The sequence below is a fragment of the Protopterus annectens genome, chromosome 6.part0 (assembly GCF_019279795.1).
Source record: "Protopterus annectens isolate FY-2018-M chromosome 6.part0, PAN1.0, whole genome shotgun sequence".
Classification (NCBI taxonomy): domain Eukaryota; kingdom Metazoa; phylum Chordata; order Ceratodontiformes; family Protopteridae; genus Protopterus; species Protopterus annectens.
Window position 1 is genome coordinate 600563585 of NC_056737.1, and position 15107 is coordinate 600578691.

Genomic DNA, 15107 nt, shown 5'->3' on the forward strand with positions numbered 1-15107 from the left:
AGCTACTACATGACAGAGCAAAATCCCTAAATGGGGAGGCATCTCTGATCAATACTAGCAAAAAACTACAATCACTCATAAAATCATCCAAGGCCAACTTTGAGAGACAAATCGCTAATGACACAAAAGACAACCATAAAGCCTTCTTTAGCTATGTTAGAAACCTGGGTGGAAACTCCCAGATATGCTCAGAATTAGTCCAAAATTATAAAAAAAAATCACTGAACCCACAGACATTGCCAACATACTGGCAGACAGGTTCAGTGCAAATTTCTCCCCTCCCTCCCCCCAAAAGGAGAAATATCTATCCCACCAGAGTCTAGCCTCCCAAACATCTCAGATGCCCAGGTGAGAGCTGCTCTCTAAAGCAAAAACTCAGCATCAATGGGACCGGACGGTGTCCCCGGCTGTGTGCTACACGAACTCAATGAGGAACTAAACCCACACATAAGGCTGCTGTTTAATCTTAGCTTACTACAGGATAATGCCCAAAGAATGGCGACGGCAACTGTGGTCCCACTCCACAAAGGCGGTGCTTCTACGGACCCTGAAATTACCGCCCCATAAGCTTGACGAGCCTTGTCTGCAAAGCTATGGAGAGGATCATAATGGAACTCATAAATAAAGACATTGGGGACCTACAGACACTGGATCCTACCCAATTTGGCTTTGTCAAGGGCAGATCCTGCCTCTTGAACTTGGTCGACTTTTTTGAAACAGTCACTAAGGCCATTGATGAGGGTAAGGCAGTTCACACAGCCTACCTTGACCTAGCAAAAGCGTTCGACACAATACCCCACTCGGGCATCATAGAAAAGCTCACCAGCTTAGATGTAAACCCATATGTCACAAGATGGGTTGCAAACTGGCATAAGGACAGAACACACAGGGTTAGAGTTGCTGGTGCCATGTCAGACTCTAAGCCGGTCACGAGCGGTGTCCCACAGGGCTCAGTCTTGGGCCCCCTCTTGTTCGGCATTTATTTTTCTGAAGTGCAGGCAAACATATGGGGATTGTGGCTGACAAAATTTGCAGATGACTGCAAACTGGGCACCATAATTGACACTCCATCAGACACAGACCTCCTCCAGAAAGGTCTCATAGAAATGGATAACTGGTGCCAGAGCCAAGCTAAATGCCAAAAAATGTATAGTCATACCCTTTGGGAAAAACAAGGTAACCCCTAATTACCACATAGGTGGTAATCCATTAAACACGGAAGAAGTTATCAGGGACCTGGGGACCCAAGTTGACAGTAACCTCTCTTTTGACACTCACATTGCCAAAGTGGTTAGGAAGACCTTCTACATTTCCCACCTGATCATGAAGAGATTCACATCCAGATCAGGAGAGGTCATTGTACCCCTGTACTCTTCACTTATCAGACCAATGATTGAGTACAACGCCCTATTCGGAATGTACCTTACCAGACACCTGCAGCAGTTGGAAAGACCCCAAAAGTTCCTCACCAAAAGGATAAAGGGGCTCAAACATATGTCATACGAAGCCCGACTGAAGAAACTCCAGCTCTATTCAGTCGCATACCGTCTGCTCAGAGGTGATCTGTGCCTGACATACAAGGCCATGTCCAACCTGGAATTAATGGACATGCTCCACCTCAAAAAATCCAAATCCACCAGAGCCACGAGAGCAAGAGACTTAAACTTCAACACGGATATAAATAGGACGTGCTGGAGGGACAGATTCATCACCCAGAGACTCCCTACACTATGGAACAGAATTCCAGTCCATGTGAGGCAGAGCCCCTCACTGACTCTGTTCAAGAGAAATCTTGACGAGTGGATGGGAGATCGTAGGTTTACCCCGGGAATCATCTCTATCACTGCTAGACAGAGGCACAGCAAACTAATGGGTATAGTATTCTCATCCTAAGGGGTGGTGAAAGTCACACACACTCTGGCTAGGCTTTTAAATGCCCTAGGGCAGATAGCCTAGTATGAACCTATGAACCTATCAGCCCTTCTAATTTCACTTGCAACATATCTGCTGGGGCAGGGGGACTCATCTGAAAAGTTACTACAGACATTTTGGTTTTATCCAGATTGCTGTTCCCATTGCAGCTCTCCACACCAGAACCACAGCTGATTTGAACATTCCTTCATCCTAGAAACAGCATGCTGAGTGGTGAAACTTTACTGCAAAAGACGAGAGGGTCTTGCCATCTTTCTCTAGGTTTTACTGTAGCTACATCTTTTCAGCCAAAAAAAGGAGGGGACCTGAAAGTGTTAAATGTCACCCTGATATTCTCAGAACAGTATGTTGGCCAGTACCATGTATACTGGTGCACAGCAATAATGGAACCTGGCAATATTGGAACAATTAGCTTGGGTCATACTAACAGTTAAGTTTCAAGGTTTAGAGTAAATAAAAAAAAAGATAAAAAAGCTGCTGACTAGAACTGTAATTTCTATCCAAATAGTCCACTGGCCAACTGATCCAGCAATGGCTGCATCTCACTGGTCAAATCCTGCTGGAAAATCTTATCAGGCTGTTCACAGTACCTTGACTGCTTATCAAGAAGACGAAATGCCAAGGTCCTAAGTGGAGGAAAGTACAATTGTGCAATTAAACTTATTACAGTGGATGTTCAGACAGATCACAGATGCAATAACCTAAGCTGTACAGGATATACCCTGCCAGGGTCCAGACATTTGGCCAGTATCCAAAGCTCTTGGGTGTTTTCCATGTACCTGTTCATCTCCAAGGATTCACGGGGGTATACCAGTATAAAACCAGGCATACATTTGCCACAGTTCAGAGCATTTTTGCCTCTTTGAAAAGAGAGACTAAAGACAAATATACTTTTTTATATGTTAGGAGAAAGGCAGAGGTAAGGGGACCCCCCTCCAACCCGGACAACCAGATAAGGAAAAAAAGCAGAGCCAACAGTAAACCCACATAGTAAGCTGAAGAAAAAAGGAGGGAGTGTGAGAGTACTGCAACAGTTATCTATTTGAACATCTACTGTTAATGGTAAGTTTACTTGCACTACTGTAGCCTAAGTTATATGGGATGCTTAAAGCATAGATAGGGAGGAGAAAGAAGGATCACAGTCCAGGAGTCCCTGCAGAATAGTCTGAGAAAGACTTGCTCCTGACATGGAGAATTAGTCAGTCTTGCAATGTTTAGTGAAGGTGCATACAGATGACCATGTTACTGCCTCTAGAACACTTCAAGTCCACCCCATTCCAAAAAGCTCTAGATGTAGCAATAGTTCTGGTAGAGTGAGCTTTGACCTTGAATAGAATAGTCTCTTTCCAAGGTGATAACACTGAATGGCAAAAGATAACCATTAGGAAAATAGGACAAGTGTTGAAACACATTTTTCCTACCATCATAGGAAATGAGTAGTTCATTAGAATTTCTAAAGTCCTCTATCCTGTCAGTACAGTAGCACAGTTTTTCTCTTTTTTTTTTTGTTTTGTTTTTTTTTTTTTGTTTCAGGAAAGAACATAAGGAAATGTACAAATTGACTTTAGGAGAATTCTGATATCAAGTTTAACATGAAGGAAGGCTTGGTTCCTAAAGATACCCTATCCTTATGAAAAGTTGGGATAAGGCTGAAATACCTTAAGAGCAAGCAACTCAGATACTTTACCAGCTAAAGTCAGAGTAGTAACCAACACTGATTTTCTATGTGAAGAACTTTAAATCAGCCTCATGAAATGGATCAAAATTTTAAAAACGTCTAAGCTTTTCGAGTACAAACTTAAGATCCGAAGGAAGAGACACTTGTTGAATTTGATGCATCCTTTTTTTTTTTCCAAAATATAGTTTTACTGGGGAATCTAAATGAAAGCAGAAATTGCTGAAGGATGATGAATTGGGAGTAAGGCAGGATTTAAGCAGTTCAATCAGAGTATGAACAAGTAAAGGAGCTTCAACATTTAAAAGGATCTTGTTTCCTTTTATAACACCAACCAGAAAATCTCTTCTACTTGGCCCAACAAGATTCTCTAACAGCAGGTTTCCTTTAATACCACTTGCACATCCTCAGAAAAAAAAAAAAAAAAGTTTTGTTCCTTCTCAATCACCTATCACCTAGGCAGTCGGATGTAGAATTTTTAGGCCGAGGTGAATCATAACTTCTTTGTCCATTGCGAGCAAGATCCTAGTAATTGCCCATGGCCACCTGTATGAAAAGGGAGAAATGATGTTGCCTGGGTCAAAAGGGAATTACTGAGAATTTTTTTTTTTTTTTGGGGGGGGGGGGGGGTGTCTACACCTTAGATGGATCACATTTAGGACCCATTTGTTTGGACCAACCTTTTGCCAGAAAGAAATGGAGATTCTCTTTTTGGGAGGATTAAGGGGCTGACACCAGGATGGGAAGGGGGACAATATCCATCACATAATCATTATGACTTCCTGGGACATCCTTTGTTTTGGGGGGGGGGGGGGTCCAACTTTCTTTTTTGGACCCTCCCTGCCACTGCTTTTTAAACTTGCTAGCATTTTGCTGAGACTATTTATTTTGCTTTGTAGTAAAGTTAAGCGAGGGACCCCTTGGAAAGAACCCCTTGGAAAACATAGAGAGAAATGACTGAAAAATCTAAGTTTCTTTGCAGTAGCTTTCTCTTCTAGTCACACGTTTTGATGCCTTCTGCAGTAGAAGGCCCAAAAACTAGATCTCTGCCCAAGGGACAATTAGAAATTTCATTCTTGACATCCTCTGCGATGTTCTAAGAATGCAGTCACACAAACCTTCTTAAAACTGTTCCGGTGGTGGCAGCCTTGGGAGTGGTATCCAGGGAGTCAGAAAAATTTTAAACAATGAGTGGTGACTTAGGAAATAGAAGAAAACAAAATTATACAAAGCAGGTTTCTCCTCACAAAAAAATTGGTGTCAAAGCATTCCTCGCATAATCAAAATTAGCGAGAACAAATTCAATACACGAGCCTGACAACTCAGAATTCTGAAAATTAAAGTTGTAGAAGCATAGACTTTTCCCCCAAACTTGTCAAAAGCCTTTTCATCCTTGCCAGGAGGAGAGAGCTTAGTATTAAGAAAATGTTTAGCAGCAGCTGGAGTCACTAAGGCAATAGCTGCTGGGTCAGGTTTGAGATTAGTGTAGAAAAGCATAAAAAAAGAGGAAATTATAATCTGCTTTTTTTAGGGGCAGCAAGCTGTCTGGGAAACTGCTGGCTGTGACAAAAACATCCTTCAAGGTAAGCAGAACTGGAGGAACAGGTGAAGGTTCTGGAAATTCCAGTTGTAACAAATCATATTATTTACTGAAGGACTGAGAAACTTCACAATTTTCCCAATGGAAAAAAAAAAGATGCATTCTGGAAATAGTCTCGGAGAAAGAATACTTCACAGTGAGAATCACATATCACACACTCCTCAGAATCAGATTCAGAAATATGTGGAGAAAGAACTGCATCTGTCCCTTCAGATTCCCCAACAGGTTCAATCTTTCGAACCTATTCAGGAAAAGAGTACTCCCTTTTTCTCTTAACCCTTGTTTTGCAGCTGTTTCTGATAACAGCCTGTATTAGACCATGAGTCAAGAGGAATAAAATGACCCCTTACCAGAGTAACTGATACAAGAGAAGCTAAATGTTTAGTTTTTGGTTCCTGTGTCTGAGAAATTTCTGAAGAAACAAAGTATGGCCACTTAACAACTTTGCCACAGAAGGGCACAATATTCTGGCCAAGAAGAGACACTTTCCCTGCCTATTCTCCAAAAACCAACAAAAGTGTCTCTTCTCTGTCAATTAAGGAGTCTCCAACAGCCACAGAGGGCGTGCCTAACCCTTGGGACCATGGTGGCTGTGGAGACTACACCACAGCGAACTGAAAAAAACTGAGTGGTTTGTAGATCTAAATGTGGCTCAGTCAAATTACCAGCCTGCTGTGGTGGCAAAGGCTGGTTAAGCCTTTTCTTTTTTTTGCTTGAAGAAGGACCGAGGGAATAGTATTGCTGGTCCATGGTCAAGACGAAAATGGTGCCAGATTCCTAGGGAAGCTTAGCAGAAATAATTGAAAATTCTTTTTCCCCAGAAAAAAAAGAAACACAGTAAAAAGCCCTTTAAATACTTACCATAGCCCCAAAATGCAAGTTTCTCCACAGAAGTACTAGTTTTAAATAACTAACAACTTTTTACCACGATAAAGGGCACTCCCATTTAGAAGTATATAAAAGTCGCGGGACAGTCAACAAAAACAATTCTTCCTAATTTAAAAGTATATCCTTTACAAAAAAAAAAAAAAATAACTTTTCTATTATGAAAGGTAGACTGGAAGTTTTTCCCCCAAAGAAAAAGAAGTTATGTCCTTACCATAACGTTCCATGTGGAGTGTTCATCTCGCCTTGGTTATTACACATGGGTTCGGAGCCGATCCTCGGCTCCGTGCCGGCCGACTGCAAGCTCTGCATCGAGAAGAAGCTCGAGGACATCTAATACCCACAATTCCCCTCTGCCTTTACCTCAGATCTAGTTTGCAAGCAAACCAGACATACGCACGCACACATGCCACTATATACATAAAAATACATATATACAAACATACCCTGAGTATGATAGTAACAGTACTACTGCAACAGCAGAAGGAGAATACTCCAGACCAGGCACCAACTCGAACGTTCTTCCTAAGGGTGGGAAGGGTGGGAGTGTAATAACCAAGGCGAGATGAACACTCCACATGGAACGTTATGGTAAGGACATAACTTCTTTATGTGAGAGTGTTCAATCTCGCCTTTGTTCTTACACATGGGTAGCGTCCCTAGCTCCATGATCCTGAGGAACTCAAGGGAGAACGTTCTTGAGCACAGTGGAACCAAAGGTTGCCCTATCCCTAGAAACCCTGTCCACTTTGTAATGAGAGATAAATGTATGTGGTTTAGCCCAAGTAGCAGCCGCACAAATAGTGTCTAAAGGTAAGCGAGCTGCGTGAGCCAAAGATGTAGACACTGATCTGGTAAAATGTCCTCTGGGTTTTGCAGATAAAATTTGGTCAGAGGCTTCATAAACATATGTGATACAGTCAGTTAGCCATTTAGAAAGAGTTCGTTTCGTAACTGCAAGACCCTTTCTGCTGTCAGCAAAAGCTACAAATAGTTGATCAGATTTCCTGTGATCTTTTGTTCTATCCAAATAAAATCTGAGTTGTCTATGGACGTCTAGTTTGTGCAACATATACTCCAATTTATTAGAGTGGTTTTTAAAGAAGGTGGGTAATTCAATGGACTGATTGATATTACTAGAACAACAAACTTTGGGCAGAAAGGATGGATTAGTGCGTAGGGATACTCTGTCAGAATGAAATATTAAATAAGGATGTTTGACCAAAAGGGCCTGAAGCTCAGACACTCGTCTAGCAGATGTAATGGCCACTAGAAATAATGTTTTCCATGACAAAAATTTCAACATGCAACTTGAAGCTGGTTCAAAGGGTGGCAACATCAATTTAGAAAGCAACAAATTTAAATTCCACGGTGATGTCGGACTTCTGACTGGTGGTCTGATATGAAAGGAACCTTTTAAAAAGGCTTTACAAAGTCTGTGAGCCATAATAGGCGCACCACATTCTTCTATATGATAGTTAGAAATGGCAGCTAACTGTACTCTTAAAGTAGCCGGGGAAGCTCCTTCATGAAATAATTCAGTCAAGAATTCTAAAACCTTGTTTAACGGAGCTGTAACAGGGTTCAACTGATGTGACTCCGCCCAGAAGACCAAACGTTTCCATTTACTGGTGTAAGTCTTTGTAGTGGAAACTTTATGAGAAGCTACCAAAATATCCTGAACCGCCGATGTAAGGGGAATTGACCTGGCTAAAAAGGGAAGCGGAGCAGCCAAGCTGCTAGATGGAGAGATTCCAGGGATGGGTGAGGAACTCCTGACGAGTGAGTCAGTTGAAGTTGTTGGAATGACCATTGTGCAAATAGAAGCCATTGTAGCACTCTCATGTGCAGTCTTCCCAATGGTATTGCTATGAGAGAAGCTGCCATGAGACCCAAAACTTTCAGAACAATTTTTGCTGGGGATTTTCTGGACGACAGCAGAAGGGAAATGTTGAACTGAAGTGCTACTATTCTTTCTGTCGGAAGTTTTAGAACTAACTGACGCGTATCTAATTCCGCTCCTATGAATAAGATATGCTGTGATGGCTGTAGCAAAGATTTCTCGAAATTTACTGAAATGCCAAGGTGTGTACAAAGTTGTAGGTAGTAATCCCTGGCTTGTATCAGTTGACGCCTGGTGGTGGCAGACAGGAGCCAGTCGTCCAGATACGGAAACACCTGGAATCCTAAGCGCCTCAGATGAGACGCTACCACTGCCATGCATTTGGTGAAGACCCTGGGGCTGTGGTCAGGCCAAAGGGCAGGGCTCGAAACTGATAGTGACTGGCTCCCAGCCGGCGCAAGTGATCTCTGGACGCCCTGGCCATTTTGATGTGGTAGTATCGTCCTTCAGATCTATTGAGCACATCCAGTCGTCCTTCCGTAAGAATGGAAGGATCGATTGAAGCGTGACCATTCGAACTTTTCCTTCTTGACAAAGGTGTTGAGATGACTTAGGTCCAGAATTGGCCTCCAGTCCCCTGTTTTCTTTGGAACTAAAAAGAACCTTGAGTAAGTTCGAATCCTATTTGGTCCACTGGGACTGGTTGGATTACTCTTTTTCTAGCAGCTTTGAAATTTCTGTAGCTGCTGGGTCTCGCAGATGGGGTGGTACATCTGGGAGTTTTCTCTTTGGAATGGGGTGGATAGAACGGGATTTTGTAACCTCTGGTAACAATGCTTTTACCCAATTGTCTGAAGAAAGGTTTTGCCAGGCCTGTGGGTATAAAGCTAAGCGACCCCTGACTGCCTCCAGACCAGGACTGTCGGCCCTCCTCTCAGGAGTGCTGAAAAGGTTTGCCAGGAGGTTATCCCTGTCACCTTGGTTTTATGGACCCCCTCTGCCGCCAGGGCGGCGTCTTCCACCTCTGCCCCCTCAGCCTCTAGAGGAGGCATCACCCTGTGTGTTTGGAAAAGATCCTTGGGGTTTTCGAAACCACATTTTCCCACCACGTTGCCCTTTGGGGTACGGTCTGGAAGGGGTGGAAAAATGGACTCCGACAGCAGATAGAGTCTTTCCCTCCTGTTCACACCGGGTAAGGGTCTCCTTTACTTTAGGGCCAAAAAGTGTGGCTCCATCAAATGGGGCGTTAGTAAAGGAAGACTTGAAGGCTTCCGCAAACGAACATAAGCGCATCCAGGATTGCCTATGAAGAGCAATCGCTGAAGCCGCTGCCCTACTCGATCCTTCGGCTGCATAAGATATCAGCCTCATGGACGAGTTCACAATGGACGTAAGGGTGTTGAGATGCGCCGTAACTTTCTCTGAGACAGCGGCATCTGTAGCACCCTGGAGGGTATCTCCCAACTCTTTGACTAGATCCCTCTGTAAACGTGTAAAATGTAAAATGTGTCAAATAGTTCAGGGAACGCATAGAGAAAGCCGCTGAACTGAAAATGCGCTTCCCGTATCTGTCCATGGTCCTAGAATCTTTGTTAGGCGGATGGACAGATGAGGAAGACTCCGACATCTCCTTTTTCGTGGCCGCTGCCACCACCATGGCGTCTACTGGAACTCCTTTGGTAAGGTAAGCTTTGTCCTGTGGTGCCGTGATGTACTTATTTGGCTTCCTAGGGACTGGTTCCACCGTGTCAGGAGTCTCCCACGCCCTTCGAGCAATTAATTCCATTAACTCATCAAAGGGCGGAGTGACCCAGGAGGAGGAAGGACGGGCACCAAATGCCTTCAGCAAAACTGACTCATCCTCAGAAGGGGGAAGGGCTTGCCAGTCACCTCTCTGTTTAAGGATCTCCAAGATGTCAGAAAAGAGACATCCTCTGAAGGTGACTTAGGGGACCCTTCTGACTCATCTAAGTCAGTATCAGATGTCAAGGATTCTTGTGGAGAATCCAAGTGTCTCCTCTTACACAGTCTTTTCCTAGGGACTTCTTCGGGGAGCATCCGAAGAAGCCTCCGAGGAAGAGGGGCACCTCCAGGGGTGGCTGAGACACTGGTGCCCAACGCTTGGGCGTGGCCGTGGGTGCAGAGGAAGATAACGGTCCTTTGCGGGAGGAGAAGCTGTACCTGCTGATGTGGTTGTCTGGGTAGACAACACCTTCCTCATGAGGTCGAAGGCCCCGGGTCCCGAGTCGAGGTATCTCCCGGTTCAAGAAATGGGAAGAATCCCGAAACAGGAGCCGAAGGCACCGACCCGATGACGGAACCGAATCGATCCGTGCGAGGCCCGAGAGGAGAGTCGGAACCAAACATCGGTCCAACTCTCGGTCCCGGAACCAAGGACAGATCTTCGCCCAGAGACTCGGTACCGGATCGGATGGAGTCGAGGTAAACGGTGCTGCCCGAGAAAAGACGGTTCTGGCACCGAGGGCTCCACAATCATCAGGTCAGCTTCTTCCGGCTCCAAGACTGAACAGGTCTCGGAGGAGGAACAGATGGAGATAGAGGCAGGCCTTCAAGTCTCGACATCAACTGAGAGGAGACCGAAATAAGCTTGGACAGGGCCGTATGCTCCATAAGTTTCTGCACCACACGGTCCACGGGGGTGTCGGAAAGGGCTCTAGAAGAACGAGCCGTAGGGATCGAAGACGGAGCCGACCTCAGCAGAGTCGGTGGAGGAGCTCCGTCACCGGTTCCAAGACTCGAGGCTCGAACTGCCAACAGTTGAACACCCGGCCCCGAAGTCTGTGGAACCGGTGATCTAACTAGACTCGAAGAGCTCGGAGCCCAGGGCTTTGGCTCCGACGCCTTCGACCCCTTCGAAGACTTGGATGCCTGGTCTGAAGCATCCAGAGCCTCCTGGAAAGAGGGTTTCAGCAATCCTCTATCCATCAGTTTCCTGCGCCTATCTGTCATGACCCTCCCACTAAAAGAGTGACAAATAGAGCAGTCCTCTTGTAAGTGGAGAGGGCCAAGACAGTAGACACAGGAACTGTGGTTGTCTGTGACCGACATTTTTTGGCCACACTGACAACGTTTAAAGCCAGATTTCATCTTTTCAGACATATTGAGAAATGAAAAAGACAGTCCAGTCCAGTAAAAAGTCCAATCCAGTAAAAGTGTCAAATCCGGTAATAAGAGTCTGTTTGATACTAGCTAAAACAAGCTTTTAGTCAAAATTGTCAAATCCGTGAACTGCCTAAAGGCAAGACTATAACAAGTTTCTAGTCACAAGTCCAAGAAGGGGTAGGCCCCGAAAAACTCTAAACTCGAAAGTTAACTAAGTTAACTATTCTAAGAATCGAGAATTCCTAATGACTCACACACCTACTCTTATACTTTAAGTAACTAGATAAAATACTCTGAAATTTAAACAGAATAGATAAAAATCTTATCTGTACAGCCTCGAGCTAGTCTCCAACGATGCGTATGCAGCAGCGGCAAACTAGATCTGAGGTAAAGGCAGAGGGGAATTGTGGGTATTAGATGTCCTCGAGCTTCTTCTCGATGCAGAGCTTGCAGTCGGCCGGCACGGAGCCGAGGATCGGCTCCGAACCCATGTGTAAGAACAAAGGCGAGATTGAACACTCTCACATGGGAAGTTATCCACCCAGCAATGGGACAGCATTAGTCGACCGATCATCTACAGCCTGCAGAGGAGCACTCTCTTTGCTGCAGAAAAGCTCTAAAGGACATGATGTCCAAACCTGACTTAGTCGGCTCAGGCTGACTAACAGTTTGGGCAAGTGGAAAGTGCCCTGAAACTTTGGAAGCTGCCCGGCTGTTCTATCCTACACAGGATATTACCCCATACAGCTTAGGCTACACAGAAGTTATTATAATGATGAACATCAGCAAGTCTATTCAATGCATCCCCACCCACAACAAAACAGTACTAGGGATTATGAACTCAGGAATAAGTGGCATGAGTCAACAATAAACTAGGTGTTATTGAGCAAGGGCATCCATTCACGTCTTATCTCATCTAATTCTGTGACCCTTAAACTTCTTACAACCCTCATAACCTAACTCATTACTACAAGGATTTCAAAGAATTCAGAAGATTTCAATGGGAAGACAATACTGAACCTCAAAACATGCTGTGTGTGTACTTCATTTGCTCAAGCATTCAACCATTGAAAACTTTTCAGCAGCAACATTTCCACTACATTAGAACAAGAAATACACTGGCACAATCACAGCCACCAAGAAAACATACCTGCACAAAACAATCAAAGCTACTGTAACAATCAATAGGCATATTCAGCAAAATTACTCTTAAATTGTACACTGTTACTTTCTAACGGATCCAAAGAAATTAGAATTAAAAATCAGGCCCAAATCTGCTATGCAACAGTTCAACTTGAAAGCAAGCCACAGTGAATAAAGAGGACAGTCCTTCTAATTTTGAAAATGAAAAAGCAACCCATTGTTAACATTATAATTATGATTTAAAACACAAGAGTCACAACAAGAAATAAAATCACAGTAAACTATTCAGTCACAATGGCAATCTTCAAACAGAGAAAGCAAAAAACTTACCACCTTATTCTGCTAACTGTTTCTGGATGGCTGTTGTCATAAGAATCTTTCATGAAGTTAATATAATGAATCCAAAGGTCAACACTAAGTGGAATTGACTGAAGTCCTCTCTGGTATACCTATTGAGACATTAGCAAAGTTAAAGTAGATGCAAAACAACAAGGCTCCAGTGGAAAAGTACCACTGGAAAACACTCCGGTCAACCTTAGAAAAAAAATTTATACTTGAATTTTACATAAATCTATTACCATTTAGTGGAGGATAAGAACATGGAAATGTTCTGCTCTCCACGTGCAGTCTTGATCTTCAGTGCGCAGTAGTTCCTACATTCAGACCAGGTTGGATGGGCAGGCTTTTAGGGGTACAGACCCATTAGATCATGAATAGCAGCATCTGACCAAAAATCCAACAAGCTGTAGCAACTGTTACTACCAAACTATTTACTTAGAAGGTTAAAAAATAAAAAAAAAAATCCTGCCATACTTATTGCACTGTATATTTACTGTGCCTTGCACTTCAAAACTTGAGAGGGAAAAAAGAACAGAAATAGTTTGTGCTTCAGTCAACAGATAAATTAGCAACTAAAAATGCAAAAATGATAAACAATTCCATAAATCAAATGAAAATGATTAAACTCCTGTCCTGTTTGTTGAACTGGTGTACTTATTCTGCCTTGCACTGCAAAGACAGAAAAAAAAAAAAAACAAGAGGCAGATTACACACCTGTCAAACACAGAAAACATTAGCTAAAGTACTACAAAAAGTAATCCGTTCATCAGAGGAAAAGTGACACAGCCATTAAACTAGTGAAATTCATAAAACAGCGTTCCTCTGCATTTTTCTCACAGAAGGCAAGTGAAATCCTCCCATTGACAAAACCGCTCACCTCCTCCGCTTCTTTAATATTACCATGACGCTTCTCAAAATCTGCATACTTTTTCCAGTATCCATAACAGTACGGATAATGCCGAAAGAATTCGTCAAATGCTTTTCTGGCAGCTAAAATGTGATTCTAGAAAAAAGATATTTCAAAAGTACTTTAATTAAGCAAAACAGTTACTACCACTACTGCATTCAAAATATGACAAATGAATCAAATTATCCTTGGTAAAAATTTCTGTTTACAAAATATGACATTCCAAAAAAAAAAAAAAAAACTACATGCAGCATACAGACACAATGGTGGAATAAATCAAATTCATGAACTCCACATGTGTGACATACCATTTGTTGAAACCTGCTGTCAATCGTAAATGATCACTTACCCTATGCAATTGTTTATGACAACAAATGACAGAAACCGAACTGGAAGAAAGCAGTAAGGCACTTATAAGGGTGCAAACTTAAAAGTGGGAATGCATGTGTCATTAAGTCAGCGAAACTGCTACCAAAAAAATACTGCAAAATTAACAGCCAGAAGCAACAACTTTCTCTTTTGGGTAACAGAAGTTGGGGCTCATCAATACCTTTGACAATGCCTGTGACTAGGGAAACAGTGTAAGCACACACGCATGCACATATAAGATACGAGATGAAGATAAGCAAGTAGGCTTCAAGTAAACATGCAGACAGCGGATTGGAACTACTTAGACAGTGAGGCAAAAAAAAGGAGGAGTAGACACAAGAAGGCAAATGTGAGTGGAAGACTAAAAAGTAGTACTTACTAGCCATAGTCACTAAACTAAATTCTAAGGCACTTTCACAGAAGTTACCAAACAAAAATGTTTAGAGAAGTACCAGATGATACAGCAAAACAAAGCCCAATACTGTAGAGCAATAGGGGAAGTCTTGGCACAAGCAATAGGCAAGATGTGCCAGCAGACACGGTGCCCAACAACAGGAGCTTGCACATTACACAGCAAATGACAGGTGAATGACCAAGGTAGTGAGGCATAGGAGTAAAGCATAAGGGACTCACTATGGGAAAGATTATAGAAGATGTTGAAAGAATGCTTAATCACATACCTGTGTAATTTGTAGATATGTTTAATGAAAAGCTTGTGCAACACATACTGTTCCTGCTTCTCAGTTAAGCATCGCGATAAAGGAGGCCACTACTCATACAATCTAGCAAATGACAAATCGCCATTCAAGTAGGTGGTACTCAAATGCTTTCTTACAAAGAAAATTGGGTTTGAAATGCATAGTCATCTACCATTATGTAGGGTTGGTAAATGTTAAGCTTACGTAAGAGAGGCCTAAGCAGGCTGGTATACTTATTTTGTTCATAAAGGTTGCCATATTCAACTGCATATGTGCATACATCACTGTAGAATCCATTTATGCAGTAGAGATGCAAACGACTTGACCCCTTACAGTCGGTATTCTTGAAAAACATGGAGTATGTCAGGCACAGGATTAGCAGGTATACAACTACAAATTATTAACATCTTAATGTATATTAACAGCTACAGCTATGGATTCAAATGTCCGATATTACTCAGCACAGCCAATCAACAATCACCTTCAAAAGGAAAGGACACCACACAAAAGCATTAGTTTTAGTTATGTGATGCAAAGTCACATCCTGCAATGAAATGCACTGCACACTAACGTATAGCATACTGTTAAAACTA

At 42.9% G+C, this 15107-nt stretch overlaps 1 protein-coding gene across 2 annotated transcripts in view; it reads right to left on the reverse strand.

Annotated features, from left to right (window-relative positions):
* Positions 1 to 15107, reverse strand: part of PRPF39 (pre-mRNA processing factor 39) — a 1439843-nt gene that overhangs the window by 1186872 nt on the left and 237864 nt on the right. For both annotated transcript variants that reach the window (XM_044074271.1, XM_044074272.1), the window contains exons 2-3: positions 13418 to 13543; positions 12532 to 12650 (exon numbers count right to left, since the gene is read on the reverse strand). In XM_044074271.1, the coding sequence (XP_043930206.1) occupies positions 12532 to 12584 (53 nt within the window). In that variant the 5' untranslated portion in view covers positions 12585 to 12650; positions 13418 to 13543. The remainder of the gene's footprint in view (positions 1 to 12531; positions 12651 to 13417; positions 13544 to 15107) is intronic.